Source organism: Saccoglossus kowalevskii, chromosome 2 (assembly GCF_978046115.1).
Source record: "Saccoglossus kowalevskii chromosome 2, keSacKowa6.1, whole genome shotgun sequence".
NCBI lineage: Eukaryota > Metazoa > Hemichordata > Enteropneusta > Harrimaniidae > Saccoglossus > Saccoglossus kowalevskii.
This window is the reverse complement of record NC_140642.1, coordinates 8,902,425-8,923,843: the sequence shown is the minus strand read 5'-3', so window position 1 is coordinate 8,923,843 and position 21,419 is coordinate 8,902,425. Positions and strand designations below refer to the sequence as shown.

General features: G+C 34.0%; 1 protein-coding gene across 1 annotated transcript; it reads right to left on the bottom strand.

The window, feature by feature from the left end:
* Positions 1–10,971: 10,971 nt before the first annotated feature.
* LOC100370023 (BRO1 domain-containing protein BROX-like) lies at positions 10,972–21,416 on the bottom strand. The gene is made up of 10 exons (XM_002737924.5): positions 21,304–21,416; positions 15,846–16,049; positions 15,027–15,125; positions 14,467–14,539; positions 14,130–14,235; positions 13,483–13,658; positions 13,281–13,362; positions 11,622–11,772; positions 11,356–11,524; positions 10,972–11,159 (listed from the first exon to the last, which is right to left on the bottom strand). The coding sequence occupies exons 1-10, from the start codon at positions 21,402–21,404 to the stop codon at positions 11,061–11,063; spliced, it is 1,260 nt and encodes a 419-aa protein (XP_002737970.3). The 5' UTR covers positions 21,405–21,416; the 3' UTR covers positions 10,972–11,060.
* Positions 21,417–21,419: the final 3 nt, after the last annotated feature.

The window sequence follows — 21,419 nt, the reverse complement described above, 5'->3', positions numbered from 1 at the left end:
TAAAGCTGGTGAGGTATTTCCCACATTCTCTTTTATGCTCCATAGTGTATCACCAAAATAGAAATTGAATCTATAGTTTAACTCCCCTGAAAGAATGCTAATGTGATGAAGATTCAACTAATGCTAAATAAAACTCATTTCTATATATGATTAGATTACCTACATAAAGTGGTGAATGTCTTCTGTGCCCTGATTGCAGACTCCAGAAATTCCATTACCCCTGTAATTTTCCTATCCCATTTTGTTACCTTCAAGATCTAAAGAGCTTTACCTAATTTTGAAGACAAATGAGATTCCGTGATGATCATAAGGTTCCATTGTGTAATTTTCTTGTTTAACGTTTCGTTTAATCCAACAGTAGTGTTTTAAAGATTTACTGATTTTGTTAAAATCCATTTTGGGTTTTGGATTATTTCATTTCCATAGATCCATGTCATTACTTTCTAGAATGTTTTCTACATATTTAGGCCAATTCGAAGCCAGTTTAAATTAAATCAGGTGACCTGATTCGACGTGTCACGTTACTCAAAGCATGTTGTATTTGGACAATTTTTCAATATGGCCATGCAGGATTCACGTGCAAATAATGTAACAACATTGTGCTCAACATCTGTGATCTGTGGATGTTGAGAATCAACCAATATAAAACAATATAAAGTAGTATTGCCATCTATTATCTATGAGGATCAGTCGGCGGATCACAGAAAACATTCGTTTATTAAGTGACATTATTGAATGGTGTGAAGAAACAGGGAACAAAGGTGCACTACTGTTTTTAGATTATGCAAAAGCCTTTGACTCAGAGCCTTACAACTTTTTCGTTTTGGCCCGTCATTAATTAGATGGATTAAGACTTTTTATACAAAAACCCAAAGTTGTGTAATCAATAGGGGTACCAGCAATGGGTGGTTTAATCTGCATAAAGGTGTAAGACAGGGATGCCCTCTGTCAACTGCACTTTTTGTCATTTCGATCGAGTTATTAGCTGTATTAGAAGTAACGTACTTGTTAAAGGTATTATTTTACCCTCTGGCCATCAAAAAATACTCTGCTTATACAGATGATACAACACTGATTCTTAAAGTTTCTCTAAATATTTTGTCAAATTTTTCCAAATTATCTGGTTTAGCGCTTAACTTAGATAAAACAGAACTTGTACTTCTTGGTAAGGGGTATGGGAGCTTCCACAGGGCATATTGCCAACAAATAATCCGGTAAGAGTCCTAGGTGCTTATTTGGGCCATAATAAAATTGAAAATGAAAGACTAAATGTTGTGGATAGTCTACAAAAAATGAAAAATAAACTAAACATTTGGAAATCACGGGACTTGACCATCCAAGGAAAAGCTATTTTAGGAAAGTGCTTTGGTGCATCACAATTAATCTACATTATGAATAGTTTATCAGTACCAATCCAATTAGTTAAACAAGCCAGCTCTTTTCTGTTTAATTTTCTGTGGAAAGGTAAAAAGCATCATGTTAAGAATTCAACTATGATTGGAGACGATTCACAGGGTGGTGTAACAATTATGGACCTTGAACTAATGAACAAGGCATTAAAATTATATTGGATTAACAAAACCATAGACTCACAAGCACCATGGATGCACATACCAAACTATTTCTTTAATAAATTGGGCGGATTGAAATTTCTGTTAAACTGTGACTATTCTGTTGATCGTCTTCCAGTCAATGTCCCTAGCTTTTACAAACAAATTCTTACATTTTGGGCAGAATTTACCAAAAAATGTAACGATCCGGTGAATGACCGGCCTAGCCAATACATTATCTGGAATAATAAAAATATACTCGTGGGAGGAAAGTTTGTTTTCTACCGCGACTGTGTAAATAGAGGAGTAAAATCCATGAGCAACTTGGTTGACAATGACGGAAATATCCTAACTTACAATCAATTTAAAAGTAAATATAATATAAAAGTCGATTTTCTCACTTACAATAGCATTATAGTTGCTATACCCAGCCAATGGAAATAACATTAAAATCTTACCCGTGCGACAGAAAGAGAATGTGACCTCTAAACTGTCAAAATATAAATGTCAACATTTTTATAACGATCTGAAAACTAATAAATTTGAAAAAGCATCTGCCACAGACACTTTCAACAGAAAGGGATATGTGGGACACGTTGACTGGCGGGCAATTTGGTTAAACGTGAAACAAATAACTGTTCAAGAAAAATGTTCAATATAAAATACTCCATCGTATTCTCGCAACAAATTCATTTCTAAAACTCAACCAAAAGATTGATGATGATAAACGTAAACACTGTGACCAGACAGAGGATTTAGAACATTTGTTGTGGGAATGTAAGGAAAGTAGACATTTTGGAACTCTTTCAAAACTTTATGGACAAAAATCACGTTTATAGACACTGCACTTGGAAAGAAAGATATTATTTTCAATATTATAGAAGGAATTCAATCAAAGGCCTTGTGGAAGCACTTAATACTACTTGGAAAATATGAATTGTACAGAGTAAGATTTAACAATCTCAAACCAAATTATAATACTTATGTTGACAGTATAAAACAAATAATAGACCTGGAGAAACGTATGGCAAAAACAATCCAACAATATGGAGAGTTTATAGATAAATGGGAGAAAGCTTTATTGTATTTTAAAATCGCACACTAATTTAAATTTAAAGAAATCTGATTATTTTCTTAAATGTAATTTTTCTTTATCTGCCAATAAGGTATGTACTTCGTTCTTTTGACCTTGTGTTTTGTATTGTTCATATAGTTAAAAAAAACTTTATTACATAGTGCAAATTTCATAAGTTACGATTGAGAATAACTCGAGTATCATTTGAATGAATATTTACCTGGATATTAGCAAAAAATCGAAATTAAGTATGCAAATTGTTGTTGATTAAAATTGAAACTCAAAAATCTATAGTGCATACCTCTTAAGAGGATATTAAATATGCTTATACCAAGTTATTGGTTACTTCTCTTTATCTGACGTCAAATAGCTATGTATCTTGTGTTTTTTTCTTTTGAGTTTTGTAATGTTTTATATAGTTGAAAAAAAGTGGTATTGTTTAAAAGATCACCGTTGCTATTTGCATTACAAACATCAGATTCGTAACTAGACTCGCAACATGGGAATGCATTTATTAAAATATGCCAACACATTGGTTACAGGTTTATATCTGCAATCATGGTTAAATCCCTCGATCAATGTCAACCAATTCATGTATGCAACCAATCGAAATTGATGAGTCAGGTGACTAATGCAAAATATTTATATTTCGTTAAGGCGACCAAAGATTCTTCAACCCGATTTTCGAATTGTAATCTGTAGAACCATTCATTTTAAACAAATGTCTGAATATTTTTGGCAGAAAGTCAAGATGGCGGCCAATCCATGTAACGGATTAAAATAATTTTGTCATTGCTTTGTCCATTGCTTTGAGATGTTCGGTCACAGCTCTCGTGTGATACAATTTCCCCAAATTGTGGTAATATTTGTCAGACGAAATCTATGACTGATTAAAAGATGCACCGTTGTAAAAAAAATCGGATCTAAGTACTTTCCTATCGAAGAAATTAAAGATGACAGCCAAACTACATAACACATCGTCATCATATCACATTACACTGTTCCATTCAGTGGTTTTCTTGTAAGTAAAAACAAACAAACAAATCAGAACGATAACAACAGGGACCCAATTGTTGGACCCCGAATAACACAAACTTTGGTCGTACGTCAATGAGAGTGAACATGAACGTATTTAGTAAGCAAAAAACATTCGTAACGTTTCCAGTACAAAACTACCTCAACTAATTATTGGATGCCATAATATTTTTTGTTTTTGACAGATATTTTCGAAAACTGTAATTGTGAAGATATCACTTAACAGTTATCTACCTCGACGTCCACATATACAACCCGTTGAACCACGGATTGTGACTACGTATTGTTTTATGTCATTATTTAGATATACGGATTATGACTACGTATCGCTTGACGTTTTGTGACCCGCGAGTTAGAATCGACGTTATAAAGCTAGAAATCTGAAGGCATCGAACGAGGCTAACACGCCTAGTAGGGGTTTGTGTATTATTTGCAGGTTAATTGTTGTGTTCTTGGAATTTATATTTCGATATACTAAATATGATATTATATTGCAATATGCTTGTGTATTATATTCTAGTATATGTAGATGTGTTTTTCAGATTGTTGTTGTCGATATACAGATTATTGCGTCATGTTTGTGTCGTCGATTTGTTGCCGTGCTGTGCTGTGTATATATGTTGAGTATTTCTTTATGATCCGAGTTACAGTATCATTTCCAACCTTACATAATCAACATAAGTTATTGTATATTAGAGGACATTTTGACTTGGCTTCATACACGTCGACACAAAACACTTGCAGAGGAAATAATGCATATATAGCACTGGAATAGTTATTCCGAGAATTTATATTATCTAAGCACTCATTCGTGTAATCTTTGAATGTTCAAAGTTATTCCAAAATCATATAAATGTCACGCATTCATCCTCATTTTAAGATTGTGGGTTGGGTTGCTGGATGCTCTACTATGAGATGTTCTCTGACTGTAACCGCTATGGTGCATTGTTGGAAGTTATGAGTGTTCATATCAACAGCACTTCCTACTTGTATCTATGACTACTGAATTGAATCCTGTAATACTCAATATTCTCTGCTATCGGTGCCACATACATATGACTAATTGTTTACACTCAATGACTGTATGGTTTATACGTGACTTTTGAGTTTTTTATTTGTTTCCATGACAACATGCAGTTTAATGTATATTGCTCCATTACAACTTACACATTTATTAAATTGAGTCACGCTTAACCAATTTGGGTGATTTTTCTGCACTTCTAAATTATATGTATATAATTAGAAATCACAATATTATAAATATCCGATATTTCGCAGTAGTTACAGTATCATTTCATTTGTGGCTGGTAGATATTGATATTTCAGAATTTTTAAGTAGGTACTGATCAGGATATTTTGGAATTTTGGAACGTGGCAATGAAAAAACACGAGTTCATACATTGATATATCAGTGAGTACAGAAAAATATGATTACAAGCCGGGCCAACGTCATACATAGCCGAATTATGGTTGTATTCGGGAATATTCCGTATTTTTCAAGATAGACAATGTGATAAGAAGAAAGTTAGGTACAATTCACAACACATTGCTGCTTCTGATCAATTGGTTCGATTAACGAGGTATCAGTATTCTAGATTCCAAAAGACACGAATGATCACATATTCACATATGTGGTTTATGCATTGCGTTTTTAATATCACAGTTTGTCTGTGTCTTTGTGGACAGAAAATTAAACTGCGGCAATTATTCAATGACTGGAAGAAATACTACCAAATTGTAGAAAGCAAGATATTGGGTATGGGTATCGATGACAATTGGTTAAAACGCGAAACGTTCTTTATGTCGTTCATTGTAGTATTTGGCGTTGTTGCATATGCAATTAGTCTTCTATGTCAATCTACGAATACCAACAAAAGCGTATCGAATTTGTGTACGATTCCTTGCCGGTCAGCAACTTTGCTCAAATTAAACTTATTTTAAATTTTACTAATTCATTTGTTTAAACATCTATGAATTAGTATATTGAGTACGAGTTTTGATTATCTAGTAAACTCTTTTTGGAAATTATCTATGTAACGTACATGTTTTGTATAATCACTGGCCGTGTACAATAAATTACAGTTACTTTTAGTAACCGTGAAACAATCCTATTGCCGGTGACGTGTCGCCCACCCAATGATTAGCTGAAAATCGCACCAATTCAGAGCCGGAATTCTTGTTTTACAGTGAAAGTTATTGTTTGTTATGATGAGAATGACAACAATCAGGGAAAAATATGTGATATTGATGACGGTCAAGAATCTTAAGCGAATGTTCGTTTAATGCGATTAGAAAGTTGTCCCATTGTTGTTTTCTAATTTAACTTGTTAATAGACTTGGTAATAATTATTGATGTGAAGTGAAAGCGTATTATTTTATGTATTACATTTGTTACCATTGTGTTTGTGTCTTTGGTTCCTCGTTGATACCACTTTTCAAATGTCGGAAATACACACAATTCGTTGGCCTCAATATATTTATAGTACTGTACAATGTGTGTGTGATAGACAGAATGGTTTATATTATAATAAAAAAGTTGATATTGCCACAAGAATTTAGAGTATACGACAGAAAGATTGGATTGGATGTTTATTTCCACCAAGTGCATTCAATCTCTAGAATGTTATTACTAGTGTGATAACACGCCCATGTTCAAACACGCCTCTAAATACGTACATACATTTGGAAAAGAAAAAACTATCCATTCCAAATACGAAACATAAATAGCAAACCCTATTTGGAAGGGAAATCATCGTAATTCTGAACGTCACCTAGGATGAGATGCAGATTCACCCCGGAGATTCGCCGGTTGGTTCGCCAGGTAGATTAACATTAACACATGCATATTGAAAAATAAGCATTGTTGCGGTTATCTTTTCATGTTAGAAAAATTATCCTTTTTATCGATTTTAATATGTGCTTAGACTTGACTATCTGTTTGAAAACCATCCATATTAACCGTATTTGTGTTGCAGCATGCGTGCCAAATTCCAATTCGGGGGGGGGGGCACTCCCGGGGATAAGAAGACGATCACACGTACACTTTCCTTGCCATGAATGCCCATATATGGAGAAGAATGTAATAAATGTACCGGTACTTACACTTGAAATGTAATACCCAATTTCTTGATATTAGTAACCTTTACACAGAAAGCCCATAAAGACGTACTAAAACTTGCTGTATGTGACTACTACTGCTGACACGAGTCTTGAAATTGATTTCAGAATATTTGTTAATTTCGGGCTCTGCGTTGATAAAAATATACGTTGTTATTTGATTGGGCTGGATGTCTTGCAGCTTAGCATCAGTTCTAGACGTATGTTGATGGCGTGATATAGATGGTCAACATGATGAATTGTACACAATGTATGCGACGTTTTCATTAATGACTGTTAACACGTCTTTTTAGCTAGCATGTCATTTTTAGCTAATTTAGCTAATCTGTAATTTCACTAATTCACGATGTCGCTAATTTAGAATAAAGTATATATTCTCACAATGAGATTATTATCATTTTAGCTAAATTAAGATTTTGCTATATTTTATGTATTGAGTCAAATTCGCTAAATGGCATGTAGCTATTTCAATGTGTTTTACATTACATTGTGAATATTTTGAGTAATATTAAAACTGTACATTCCAGTGGATGCTGTGTATCAATTGATCATTAAAATAGTCAGCTGTACCTAGTGGTATTAAACGGTGTTCTGTGAATGTCACAGCATTATTCAAGCTAAAAAGGAAATACCGCTATCCCCGTTAGAAAATATATCGTATGTTTATTTATTTACGGAGGGTTTGAGCCAGTTTATATATGAATTAAAGGCGAGTTCCCACGGTCACCTGACCTATTTTTTTGAACTTGACCACAATTGTATTCTCTAAACATGAAATATGAACAAACCTTTTTTCATTATTTAATAACATTTTCTTCTTCTTTTTTTCCAAATAAACAAATTGAAATCCAACTATTGTTGCAGATATTCAGTATATTAATATCTTCATTTTAGAAAGTTAGAAAAGAAATTATGTCGCGCCATTGTTTTCTCATAGTCTGTGCATTTGTTCGTACAGTCTAGTGGTATTCGTGCAGTCAATATAAAATTGGTAACTTCAAAATTTATGATACACATAATATTAATACTGATTATTCATGTCAGGTTTTCTTTCATTTCGATCAAGTTCATTCATAACCCTGAGATGTAATCATATTTGTATGGTGTTTGAGAAACATTCATAAACGAATTTGACCAATTGATTGTTGTGTCGTCTGCAAATAGGCTTTTCAAGCTTCACAACAGAAAGGTAAAAAATGGTAAATTTACAGTAAGTCATTTCTCACCCTGACCATTGTATAAAATCTCAATGGAAACCCTTACAGTGCAATGGATATTTATATTAAAAACGGCACAAACTGTCAGAAATCAACCAATGATATATGCTGAATGTAAACGAATCTATGAAAACAACTAATCCAGTACTTATGTAAGAAAATTGTATAGTCTGTAAACAATCCAAATGCTATTTATAGATCGATACATGGCAATATTGCTAAAATTATTAAGGAAGAATCACAAGGCAGCTACTGGGTTCCCTTTTATTCTAAACACTTCTGGCTGTCGTATGAGGGCGCTATAATCTGTACATTGTCTACATATATTCAGAACGATATTACAACTTCTGTAAATTTGAAAACAAAGTGTGTAACCTATTGTAGTAAGTTATCAACATCTAGCACTACTTCAGCGTCAAATCAGTGCCTGGAATTGCTGTAATTCTATTCATGTTATATTTTAACATGCCTGATTGATTAATCATGTGATTTTGAGGAAGAAAAGATACAGATAATGTGTCTGTGTGTGATGCTGAAAGTATACCAATGATAAACAAATAGTAGAAAATATTTATGGTGAGTGATATACACCAGTGTCACCATAGATCACACTCATTCCAAGTTAGAAAAATAGCATAACTATCACAACCTTGCCCATTTGATTGACAGATCTTGGAAAGCATATTACTAACATCTAGTTCTTACCTTGTATATAGCACTTGCTCAAAATTGAACTTGACATAGCAATTGATGAGATTGCCATAAAAACAGCTGTGAGAAAACGTGTTTGAAATGCTTGCATTAGTTTCAATGCATTTGAGTACAAAACATATTAAATTATTGTTACCAAATTATGTGCAAATATTTCATAAAAATTGCAATATTATAATGTTAGTATGTCAATGTGGGCTACCTCTTGAAAGCTTGCGCAGCTCTAACTGCAGATAATAGCAATGAAGGAAAATTTAGATTCCAATACTATATACGAATTGGAGATAGTATCACGGTGAGCGGCAGGTGGGGAATCAACAGAAGTGTCAATGTTCATGTCGCCAAGTATAATAGAATCAGTACCCTTGGCTGACAACTGGTGTAGACATATTCAACTGTCAAAATATTCATATGAGATGTACGGTACTTAACGCCTATGATCATCTTTTTGTTATTTATGTGGGTTCGATTCACAGTGCATAATTTTGAATGTGACAATGCAGGTAAAAGACAAGGATTTGTGAGTGTAAAGTGCAACAACTCCACCATTTTAATTGTCACGGTTACATGTAATTAAATTATAGGATGGTAAATTATACTGAGAACAGTTGGAAGTTGAATTCAGCCATGTTTTGGTCAGGCCAATAAAAGATAATTATGTTTTATGACACCCACAAAGGAAACAAGTTCGTTGTTAGAAGTGAAGAGTTAGAATGTGAATTGGTCAACTGAGTAAGAAATGTTGTGTTGTGTATTTATAAACGTTCATGTTCATGTGACTCAAAGTTTAATATATTTAAGTGTATTAGCTGTCGGCAGTGGTGACCTCAGAAGACTAGCACTGGCTCCCTCACATTGTCATGTATAAATAGAATATGACAATTACTTTTATGTCATTAAAGCATTAATTCTAAACTCAATGTTATATTATCAATACATTTTGTCTGATGCAGGTTAAACAAATTAGCATATGTTGTCATCCACATTGTATTTGATATTACCGGTAAATGCATATTGTGTATACACTTAATAGAATCAACACAAATAACGTTTTTGTTTGTTCTTTTATTAGTTTTGTATCTGGAGATCATACAATCATAATATCAGTTAGATAAAACTATTGAATACTAGTCACTAATTCCAAGCATGCCTACCTATTTTTGCATTAGCACAATAAAAAATTTCTCTAGATGTACTCACAGTAGATTTAAATATACAGTCTTATTACATAAACTAAGATGATCCATGCACCCTGGTAAAAAATATTTGTACAGGTAATTAAAAAATTAAAATGATAAATAAAATTATCATATCAGATATCAGCTTTTATTGAATGCTGTGTTTGAATTCAATATTGGAATCAATAGTAGAATTAATCAGTAATCATAAAATATTTGTAAATTTAAACAAGAATATACAATGAATGAATATATTTATTATACACTGGATAAATATTCCTTCATGTCACCATGGATATCATTTGATTACATAACAGTTATAGTGATAGCAGAAGTTTTAACTTAACGTTTTAATTTAACGTTTTAACTTAATCCAAGGGCTTCACATGGATAATGATAGAAAACAATGTTTTCATATTTTTATCCTATATATAATTTTCTCAGATGAAGCATTTCTCACTACACTACTAACGCACTCGCACAGATATATACTAGTATATATATATATATATATATATATATATATATATATATATATATATATAGCATATCAGCTAACCTTGCCTTATATAGTGAGTGAGTGATGATTAATTAATACTGTCTTCTTTGAAAGAATCACTTTCTGATTGGCAGTTGTTCACCAATGTGCTGATTGCAATGAGTATCACTTACTCAAATCCTGATCAGGAGATTGGACATCAGTATATCCACATTTTTTATTCCCCCACTCTGTATTATTTATCCAACTACCATATTTGATTGTATCTTATTCAATTCAATTTACTACTGTAAAATGACTAATTTTCACTGGGTTTAAATTCCGCTGATTTACCATTTCAGGCATATTCATTGGGTTTTAAATTCACAGTTTTATCATCTAGGTAATGTGTTCTATGCTAAATTTTACATATTCACTGAGTTTTAATTTAGCGCATTTTCCAGTCAGCGAAATAAGCAAAATTAAAACCCAGTGTATAATTAACTCCTTTACAGTGTGTTTACATTTGTCTACAGAGCGAAAATAAATCTGCATCAGAATGTATGGAAAGTACATGCAGAAAAGCAAAGTAAAACATCTTTTTTCCTAGTTTTTCCTCATCTCATAACCATGCTGGTCACACTGGTTACATAAGGTTTGGCAAAAATGCTTCGCCATGTTTTTATTGTTAGCAGTAAGTTAGGAAATAGTACAGCCACTAGAGTTCTTAGGATCTTTGCCAGTCTGTGCAATATTAGCTTCTTTTATTGGTTTGATTTCCTCATCTTTTTTCTTATCCTTGAATTAAAAAAAAAATACATGATGTATTTTCAAGCATAATGCAATTACTCATAGGAGTTTATATATGGACATATGGTACTAAGACATTACAATATTTATATTGCATTTATTAGAAGTGCATGTACTTATGTAGGATTGTATGTAAGACAGTAAAATGTGAATAATATGGATGGAGATGGTTACATACACATACCTGTGTATTTTGTCCATCAGATGGTACTTTACTTATATCAAAAGCACTATAGAGCTCTGGTTTCCATGACGAATGAATTGCAGGAGGAGTGTATTGGTCAGGATTAGCCAAACCATAGGATGCCTTGTCTTCTAACTCAGGAACGATTTCCGGCACCTTGTGGAAGTAACTGTGGAATGGATAATAGTAACGTAATCTTACATGTAAAGAGCAAAAAATGTATAGCAACTGATCATTTAAAACAAATTATGTACGACAAATCTTACATGAATCCATTTTCTCTTGTACTTTTTTCTAGTGTTCTGTTAATCATTGGTCCAAGTTTTCTAAAGAATAAATGATTTTCAGGCTTGGCTATAGATCCTGGCCCTTTGGTTGAAGCATAGTCTTTGCACATTTGACAAGCCTTTTCATAAACTACAAAGAAAACATCAAAACACGACTATGTTATTCACCACATAGTAGTATAGACATGTTGCTTAGAATATAACCCTAATGTTAGAACTGATATACCTGTTCTATAATAAGTCATTGAAAATGACACAGTGACACAGTCCCCGTTAAATTTTTGAAAGTTCTCTTTGTGCTCATCATATTAAAGTGGAGGGGTTGTCGCGAGCATGTCCTTGAAACTTGAGTCTCAAGTGGTGTATACAACATATTGTTTATTTACATCAAATTCGAACATGTGTTGCGTGACGGCTCCTTCTGTTTAAGACATAGCAAAGAAAAACATAGATCACAAGTGAAAGCATGTCCAAGTTATCACATTTCAAACAAACTGGTGGCCTGCAGTCGGCCAAATTTGATCAAGTTGCAAATTGAATTGACATGCTAAATATCAATGAAAATGATACATGGGTGACAGAGATATAGTAATATGGCCACAAATAAAAACAGCTGTTATTCGGCCATCTTTGATCTGATTATGAAACAAAATGACATGTATGATGTATGTGCCAAATACAAATGAAAATGGTACATAAATCTTGGAAATATAGTAGTAAGGCCAAATAGTCAGATGACTGTCAATCGGCCATCCTTGATCCGATTTTGAAACAAATTGTCATGGACATGTATCCTAACATGTATAAAGTATGTGCCAAATTTGAATGAAAACTGACAAAGCATGTCCAAAATACAACATTCAAAAAAACAAACAAGATGCCTGCCAGTTGGTCATCTTTGATCCAATTGCGAAAATATTGTCATGGACATGTATCCTAACATGTATAATCTATGTACCAAGTTTGAATGAAACCTGACAAAAGTATGTCCAAAATACAACATTTTCAAAAAAACAAGATGGCTGCCAGTCGGCCATTTTGAATCGTATCGCTAAACCACTGCATGTGCATATGTCCCGCATAAAGTACTATGAACATGCAAAGAATGAACGGAATCAGTCAAAGGGATTCTGAGATATGAATCCGGACGGACGCATGGACGCACAGACGGAGACCAAATTATAAGTCCCCGTTTTCAGACTTCGTCCGAACGGGGACTAACTAGACAAATAAATTTCTGAAAAGAAATAACTGTCAGATGGCTATCAGGTATTAATTTCATAATATTTGGTTAACTCGTTCAAATCATCCAAGACATGGCATGTTTTAATCATTGCCCTCATCCACGTTAGCCCCATTGTCATTTTTGCCATATGCGTGATCAGTGTGACAGAAGACCGCAATTGGTATTGTAAGGAGTCCTGTACTCTGACAGCAATTGGTGTTAAAGTTCATGTGTCAATGTGCACCAAACATTAAACCAGTCATTTTTGACACAACAAATATGGTTGCCAGATGGCTATATTGGATCACACTGGAAACAAATGATGTGCACAAACAGAGTGTACAAAGTCACATAAGAACAAAGCAGGCTTTATTTATCACAAGATGTGAACACACAAAGGTAGTACAACTTACATTTTTTACTTTCTTGTAATGACTTGATTGAGTCACCACATTTATCTTTGCCCAGTAATGTGGTGCCATTGAAACAGTGAGCCTGTGAAAAATAAACATAAATGTGTGTAAATATTAATCCTAGTCCAGATGCTATGGATGGCTGCAGTCATATAGGTATATCAATGAACCATACTGTTTTTATTTCATTAGAACAACTTACATATGCCATGTAAATGATATACTTCAGTTGTAAATATTTTCTCCACTTCGCAACCATGGTAACATCCAACGATGTGAGGGAATCATCCGCTTTTCTGAATAGTTTAGCAGTCTCATGAGCTAACCCGGATACTAGACCGGAGTTATGTTTCAATTCTATGGCTCTAGCTACAGTCACTGTGGGGTAAAACATAGTGAATGTGATGATATGTCATGTAATTAAAGTAGAAACCTGTCGATTGTGTTGCCATCTTTTCTTTTTAATTAATAAATTGGCAATCTAAACCAGAGAAGAAAGACTAAGAATCAGAAGTAAATGATGAACATTTTAATAATTTGTATCATATATGTCAACAGTTATTTATGTTAACGTATTACTCCCTACATTTAACTGATATGCCCAATTCTCTTTCACAGTTAAGTTTTGCATTTTATCCTTTTATAGTATAATAATTTAGTCTTAGTCTTCTTTTTTCTCTGTAATGTATTAGCTTAGTTTTTTATTTTTCTATTTTATTTTATTCATTTTTTTTTAACCTTTGTTCTTTCTTAAACATATGTAACCATTACCAATCTCTCTGGGGAATGTGTATAGTGTTACTAAAATTATCTTACCCTAAATTTAACTAATACACAATCGTTTCATACCTTCTTGTGCTTCCGCTGTACATTGTTCTAAGTAAGCTGTCAATATCCTACTGTCCAAGTCTTCACCTTTTTCTGGTGTGTTCAATAACTTACCAACAAGATTTTCCTGCAAATAACATTTGATGTATTTCCTACATTAGAAGCATGTCTCCAAAATTGTATTGGTACTTCACATTTTGTTTTTGTATTTTAGTTCAAGTGGTAAAATATACTGAGCCAATCATATACATATATATTTAATATGAGGCACAATCCATTATTTCTGTAAATAGATGCATTTCTAACAGAAGTACAGTCAAATATTTTACTTAGTCCATAAAATAGGCCATTGAATTACCTTAACAAAGTTGAATATACCAGCTGCAGTTTTTAGACATGTATGACAGTCCTTAGCATCATCCATGGATACTCTGAAAACATCAAGTATTTTATAGAACATATTTTATTCTAATTATTGATTTACACTTCAACTGACTTCAACCAAATACACATACCCACTAATTTTGTTTGCTGTGCGTGGTGTATATCTTTGTACTTGTAGTCACAGCCAATTGAATTCCTACTGATCAACATATGGCACTTGTACAAAATAAATGGTAGTTTTCATACAAAACAAAATCTACATTGTTATTAACACAGCAACAAAACAAAATCTACATTGTTATTAATACGGCAACAGTGTCATGGTAACAGTGTCAAGGTAACAAGAACAATGCTATACTCATTTAATAATTGATGGTTGTAGTTATAGTTGTCATTTTAGAATGATGATACAAAATATGTTCATATATAAATATAATTAGGACTTGTGATACTACTTTAATCCTTGGTTTATACAGACACACGTCAGTCTAAATGGTTCAATGAGATTATGAAATCTTAATGATATATACTCACTCTTCATGTTCTCCTGCCACTTTGGATGCATGTTTGGTGTACCACAACCCAATATTTATTAACATGTGGCTCATTTCAAATATCACATCTTGTTGCGAGCTGAATATGGATATAAAGAAACATGTTAAGAAGTAGTAGGACCATATTTGCTCTATCAGAAGCACATGCGCTGACCTGTAAAAAATCACCATACATAGGTTTGTGTGCTTTGACACAGCCCACCAAATTACTTAATTAATTACCAAATTTGCCTCAATATGAACCTCTAATGGGAGATGCACTTTTAACATGGTACTGTAAATGCATTAATTATTCACTGGATTTTAATTTTGCTATTATTGCTGATAAGAAAATCCACTAAATTAAATCTATGTGAACATGTAAAATAACAAAATAATAAATTGTTTCCTTGACAAATTCGTAAAACTAAAACACAATGAATATGCTCAAAAAATCAAAATAGTGAAATTCAATGTCAGCGAAAATAAATGGTTTTACAGTAATTACAATATTCATAAACACAAATGTTGTCACTGTACAGACATCCCTAATATTAAAATCATCAAATGTTTTTCAACTAGCAGCTCATTGACTGATATACATGAAGCTATACTGTTTGTCTAAACAACAAAACAACAAAGATATTGTTATGAAATGGTCTATCTATATTTATTCTGTTTCACACACTAAACAATAATCCAAAATATCAGTACCGGGTACTATTTTAGGTAAGATCATGTAATCATGACCAATGTTGTTATGTTATTCAGTAAATTTGTATCGATAATTTAGAAATAACACCATAAGATAATATCACACCTTGGTTCATAACCCATTAAAGAGTTTGTCCACTTGTAATTCAAAATGTATCTCAGTTTACTTTCACCTCCCTTTTCATCACAGGCCTGTATGAAACCTTCCAAGAGAGAGAAATAGTCTTCCACAGCAGTTTTCATTGCACTTGTCTCTATGTTGGGATTACTGACAATTTCCAATAATTTACTTCTTGCTTCTCGTAAATCACTAAAATATAAAATGATGTAATAGAAACTGTAGACATAATTCACCATACCGGGTTTTCCTCTAAAATTCTGGTCAGAAGGCTCAATCAAGAAAGTTGGTATTCTTCATATACAGTATTTAGAAACGTAGGTGGCTAATGAGTTTCTATATAGCCAACATTAGGCTAATAGCCAATAGCACGAAGAAACCCCTGACCACATCAGAGCAAGGTAATTGTCTTTCTCCTTGACAGATATTTAGTTTAATATGCATATATGAAGCAAACAATTTAATCATATTAAAAAGAAAAGACTGCAAAAGAACTATTTGAGTTAGAAATTCAATAAAATGTTAAAAGATTTTAAATACACTAACCCACATGATGACAATTTTAGGAAACAAAGACTAAAAAAGAGAGAGTTGTAAACACAACAACGTGGAACTAAAATGAAAGATACTGAACCCTAGGCGGGAATGTTTCTGATTGGTGGAAGGTTCAAATTGTAGGTGCTATGTAATAAAGTTGTGATTTTTGGCATTGTTCGCATTCTAATTTGTTAAACTAGAAAATGTTTCATATCATCAACACATCTATTTATAGACAATGGTTTCAGACAATGGTTATGTGTATATTATATATTCAAATATGTAATAACGTTCTCATCTGAAAACACAGCATTTAAAAAAATATACGATAATAAATGTTTCAAACAATAATGATCAAAATGCTTAACACAAAATTTCAGTTTAAATTAAATATATGTATTAATAGTGATAAAAACAAATCAGGTTAGTGGTTGTAAAAGTACAATGTATGGTGACCACCGAACTCGGCCAGAATTCTACTCGGCCAGTGACCGATCACGGCCAGTGACCGTACTCGGCCAGCATATGTGTTAATGGGTTTGTCAAAGGGTGTCGATTTCAGTGACGCAACAGTAAAATGTTTAAAAAAAATACACGGGCACCAAGGGTTATCGATCTCAGTGATGCAATAGCGAGCGCGATTTCAGTGATGTCTATCGTGCTTTGTTAATAAAAAAAAGGGTTGTCGATCTCAGTGATGCAAGAGCGAGCGCTGTGTCTTTTGTCATATCACAGTAAAATGTTAAAAAAAATACACGGGCACCAAGGGTTGTCGATCTCAGTGATGCAATAGCGAGCGCAATTTCAGTGATGTCTATCGTGCTTTGTTAATAAAAAAAAAGGGTTGTCGATTTCAGTGACGCAACAGCCAGCGCTGTGTCTTTTGTCATATCACAGTAAAATGTTTAAAAAAAATACACGGGCACCAAGGGTTGTCGATCTCAGTGATGCAATAGCGAGCGCTGTGTCTTTTGTCGTATCACAGTAAAATGTTTAAAAAAAATACACGAGCACCAAGGGTTATCGATCTCAGTGATGCAATAGCGAGCGCTGTATTACAGACTGCCAGAGTCAAATCACAATACAATATAAAAAAATGTACGGGCGTCAAAGGGTGTCGATTTCAGTGATGCTGAAAGGGTTGTCGATTGTTAAAAAATAAAATATGGCCACAAGGATTATCGGTTTCAGTGACGCAGTGCTTTATGGTTAAAAACGTTGGAGTTCGTGTAACCGTGGTGTAACCCTCATGGTTAATTAACACATCTTGCAAGGTGTGATTCTTGTATTAGACGCTTGTTATTGTTTCCGTGTCACAAGCGGCAGCAACGAGCACTGCGTTATTTATGTAAAAATAAATACTGCACGGACGGCAAGGGTTTAATCAAGAATGGTGAGAGGCATGTAGTAATCTTCAGTGGAAATGAAATACAACAGTTTTGAAACTATGCCATGTTATTGTATATACAAACCGGAAGGCTGTTGGCGATCCACTCCACTCAAGCAAGCAACATGTTGCCATGACGATCCGGCCCTGGTTTGGACGATCCAAAACAGATTGGGTATAAATTATATTCGATATGCGTTCATATCTGAACAAACTGTTTCTTTGCACGTTGCGCTTCTGGTTGTTGAGCAATACATTTCAGGGTCCGCATTTTTGTGGTTTGTTAGGATGTGTTTTCGTGGGGGAGATTGCGTGAATAAATTGAGAACTGAAGTCGGAATGTAACAATGTAGCAAGATGTCCCACTCTGTCGCCAAGTTAAATGCCCGACTTCTTGTACTTTATACGCTAAGTTGCAAACAATGACCTGTCAATTGGCGGCAGATCATTGTTTAAAGAAAAAAATTCACGGCTTAAAGGTGTTAACAACATGAATAGAAGTGAGTACGTAATTGATGATGCCGCCTGTACTAAACTTCGACATGTCGCTTTCGAGGCATAGTTTGCAATAGAAAAGGTTACAACAAATAAATAAAATAAAACGAACTAAAATTGTCACTGGGGTTGGTGTCTTTTTTCAAAATATTTCTTTCCGGGTACCTCGCCACAGGGAGTGTTAGACCACTGTTGTTTAGCAAGGCTATGAATTGTGTCTTTGGTGGAAAAGTTTTGGTTTTTGCCGTTTCAAATAGAACATTTCTTTCGGGGGTGTTTCTTTGTGTCTCAATTTTCAAGTTATGGTCACTGAGGTAGAATTTAGTTAGATTTTCGCGCATCTCAATATTTTGCAGGGTAACAAGGTAGGTTTCTAAAGCAAAATTGTTTTTTAATTCACATTATGTTTCTTAACTTATTTTTTAAATGTGGCGCAATCGTTATTCGAAATAACAGTTTTCACTGTTTTCATATTTCCATGTATATTATCAATTTGTGTCATGTTTTTTTTTCAACTTTATGGTCACAAAAACAATGGAGTTCGCGTGATCGGTGCGTAAAATACTTCATAGCTACAAGCGTGGGCATACTAACTTGTAATCGACAGACATGGATGAATAAACACCTCGTGCGAGGCGCGATTTGACTGGTGGCATACGACAGGGGAGCTCTTCTTTAACAAGTCGGTAAAAGGTGTGACCACGTGTAGTTATCAACAGTATTTCCATTGTGATTTTTATGCCAAATATGTCCATTTTTATTGAAACACACAACTTATTACTGCTGGTTTATATTTTATGGGTTGCGTCGATCTCTCAAGATACGCACAGACACAAGCACTCATGATATTGCCAGGTTGTCCCGTGACTTTCAACAACTAAAATAGAATTTCCCCTATGTACAACAACTTGTACCTTACAAGCGCGGCGTAATTGCATTTAGTATTTACCAATAACTCGTATCTTACAAGAACGATGTATTTGCATTTATTTACCAATAACTCGTATCTTACAAGAACGATGTATTTGCATTTATTTACCAATAACTCGTATCTTACAAGAACGGTGTATTTGCATTTATTTACCAATTGCAGTGTTCAAATTGGTCTGTACTTTTCCTAAATAAAACTATTTTTTTGAAAGTAACAAGTCGTGTAAAGGTGTTTTCATTCCTAGCAGAATTTTACAAAGAATTAGGCTTATGGCTATCAGCCGCTAGAGGGTGCAGCCATGGCTGTGAACGTTCCAATAAAACCGGGACGCTTTGCCAAAATGTTTTTGTTATTCCTTGGAGGTATCTTATTAAATCCATGGGTTTTTTTCCAGCGATTAACCGTTATAATGTTCTTATTATTTTTATTTTCATTCATATATACTGCTCCCCCAGCTACGGACAATATATATGTGTGAGTGTAATCACATTGGGCGAGAAAAATGGTATAGATGATGTAACAATCTGGTAATAACCGCGTTGTGTTTTTAAATATATATGCAATGTATGCATAGCTTGGTTCCGCGCATGAAGCATTGTAGCCTTTTCCTGTTTGCCAAGCACAGTGACAAGTTAAAAATAAAGAACTTTTGGTGAGTAAATCTTGCATAAATCTTGTTTACCCACTACAAAGCCATCCGTGAATCGATCTAAACATGGAACTATAGTTCCATGATCTAAAACACTACTGCCTTAGTTCATTTAAACACACCGTGGGTTAGCGCCGATTGTGAATCACACTTGTAGCCTTGTCAAATGGTTTATTATCACGGTGACATGAGTCAAGACGCATGTGAATCATACTCAAGCATAGTCCATTATTATATATACTAGTAGTTTATTTTACCGTAACATAAAGTTTATCTATAACAGAAGTGATTTATTAAATGCAACTCGTAAATCTTCACAATATTTTGTAATGGATCTGAAAAATAAAATGCATTAAGGATCTCACAATAAAATGTTGCGCCATACAAAACTGCTACAAATTGAAACATTAGTTTTAGTGTTTTTACATAGCAGAGCTTTTTCTTTGAAAACTTGCGTCACTGAAATCGACAACAGTCGGGGAAACAGGAGCGTTTCTTTTTTTGTGTGTTGTGTTGTTACACAGCGTAGCCAGACGGTCGCCGATGTGATGTCTGTGATTCCGATGTAATGTCTGTGTTTTTTCTTTGAAAAGAAAATTTGCGTCACTGAAATCGACAATGTTCAGCCAATGTTGAAATCAACAACTTGAACATGTCGGAGAACCAGTAGCGTTTGTGTGTGTATGTAAACTTGCGTTGTTGAAATCGACAATAAAACAGTCACGGGAGTTAGTCAAAAACAGTCAGTGAAACCATGGAGGTAGGTGAAACGGATGCGTCACTGGGTATGTTGTGTAGCATATAACATCTGGAAATAAAATGCCGCCACGGCAACAGACGTGAAAGAAGGTGACAATTGTTGACCAATGACCAGTTAACACCTCGACATTCACAACTGGCCGAGTTGTGCATTTTTTTCGTGGCCGAGTTGAAATCTGGCCGAGTTCGGTTGTATTCCAATGTATATATGCACAGTCCCTGTGATAGAGAGACAGGGTATAGGTAAATAACACTTTATATCATATCATATCATATCATTACTACCATGTGATGTGGACTGTAGACTTGGAGATATTTCCCACAAAGTATGAGAGCATGAACCTAATGGCAGGTTATGACGGTAAATGAATCAAGGGAAGCTCGAATATTCCTGTTTATGACAAGCTGTGGTCTAGTTAGATAATAACATGCCCAGAATACGGGACGCACAATTTATTCCAACTGTAAATTTAATTACTGATGTACTGAAACAAACCAAACCAATAGCCATTGTTATTCAAAAATTTGGAATTCTTCACTAAATTAAAATCAACAATTACTGAATTAGTCATTGTCACTGTGTGTCTGACTGATAAGTTAATGACCACCAGAGTAGGAACTATAAGCGGTAATGTCGAACGGAAGCAAAAGCGGTCGTTAATCGAAACAATATTTACCACACACTTACCTGCACATTTTATTTGCTGGACCAGTGGTAGCCACCGATCGCAGGTCAAATTTCTGTACGGCCGTAGCCTTGATAGGATTCCTGTGAAACCAATGCGCCATTTTGTTTTGGTTTTG

Bases quoted from the DNA above. Each gene is read 5' to 3' on its own strand.
- LOC100370023 (XM_002737924.5), bottom strand. From the start codon at position 21,404: ATGGCGCATTGGTTTCACAGGAATCCTATCAAGGCTACGGCCGTACAG. The intron at 14,236-14,466 runs GTAATTCAATGG...TGTTATTTGCAG, and splicing joins GTATATTCAACTTTGTTAAG to GAAAATCTTGTTGGTAAGTT. The intron at 13,363-13,482 runs GTAAGTTGTTCT...TATTTTTCACAG, and splicing joins ATATCATTTACATGGCATAT to GCTCACTGTTTCAATGGCAC.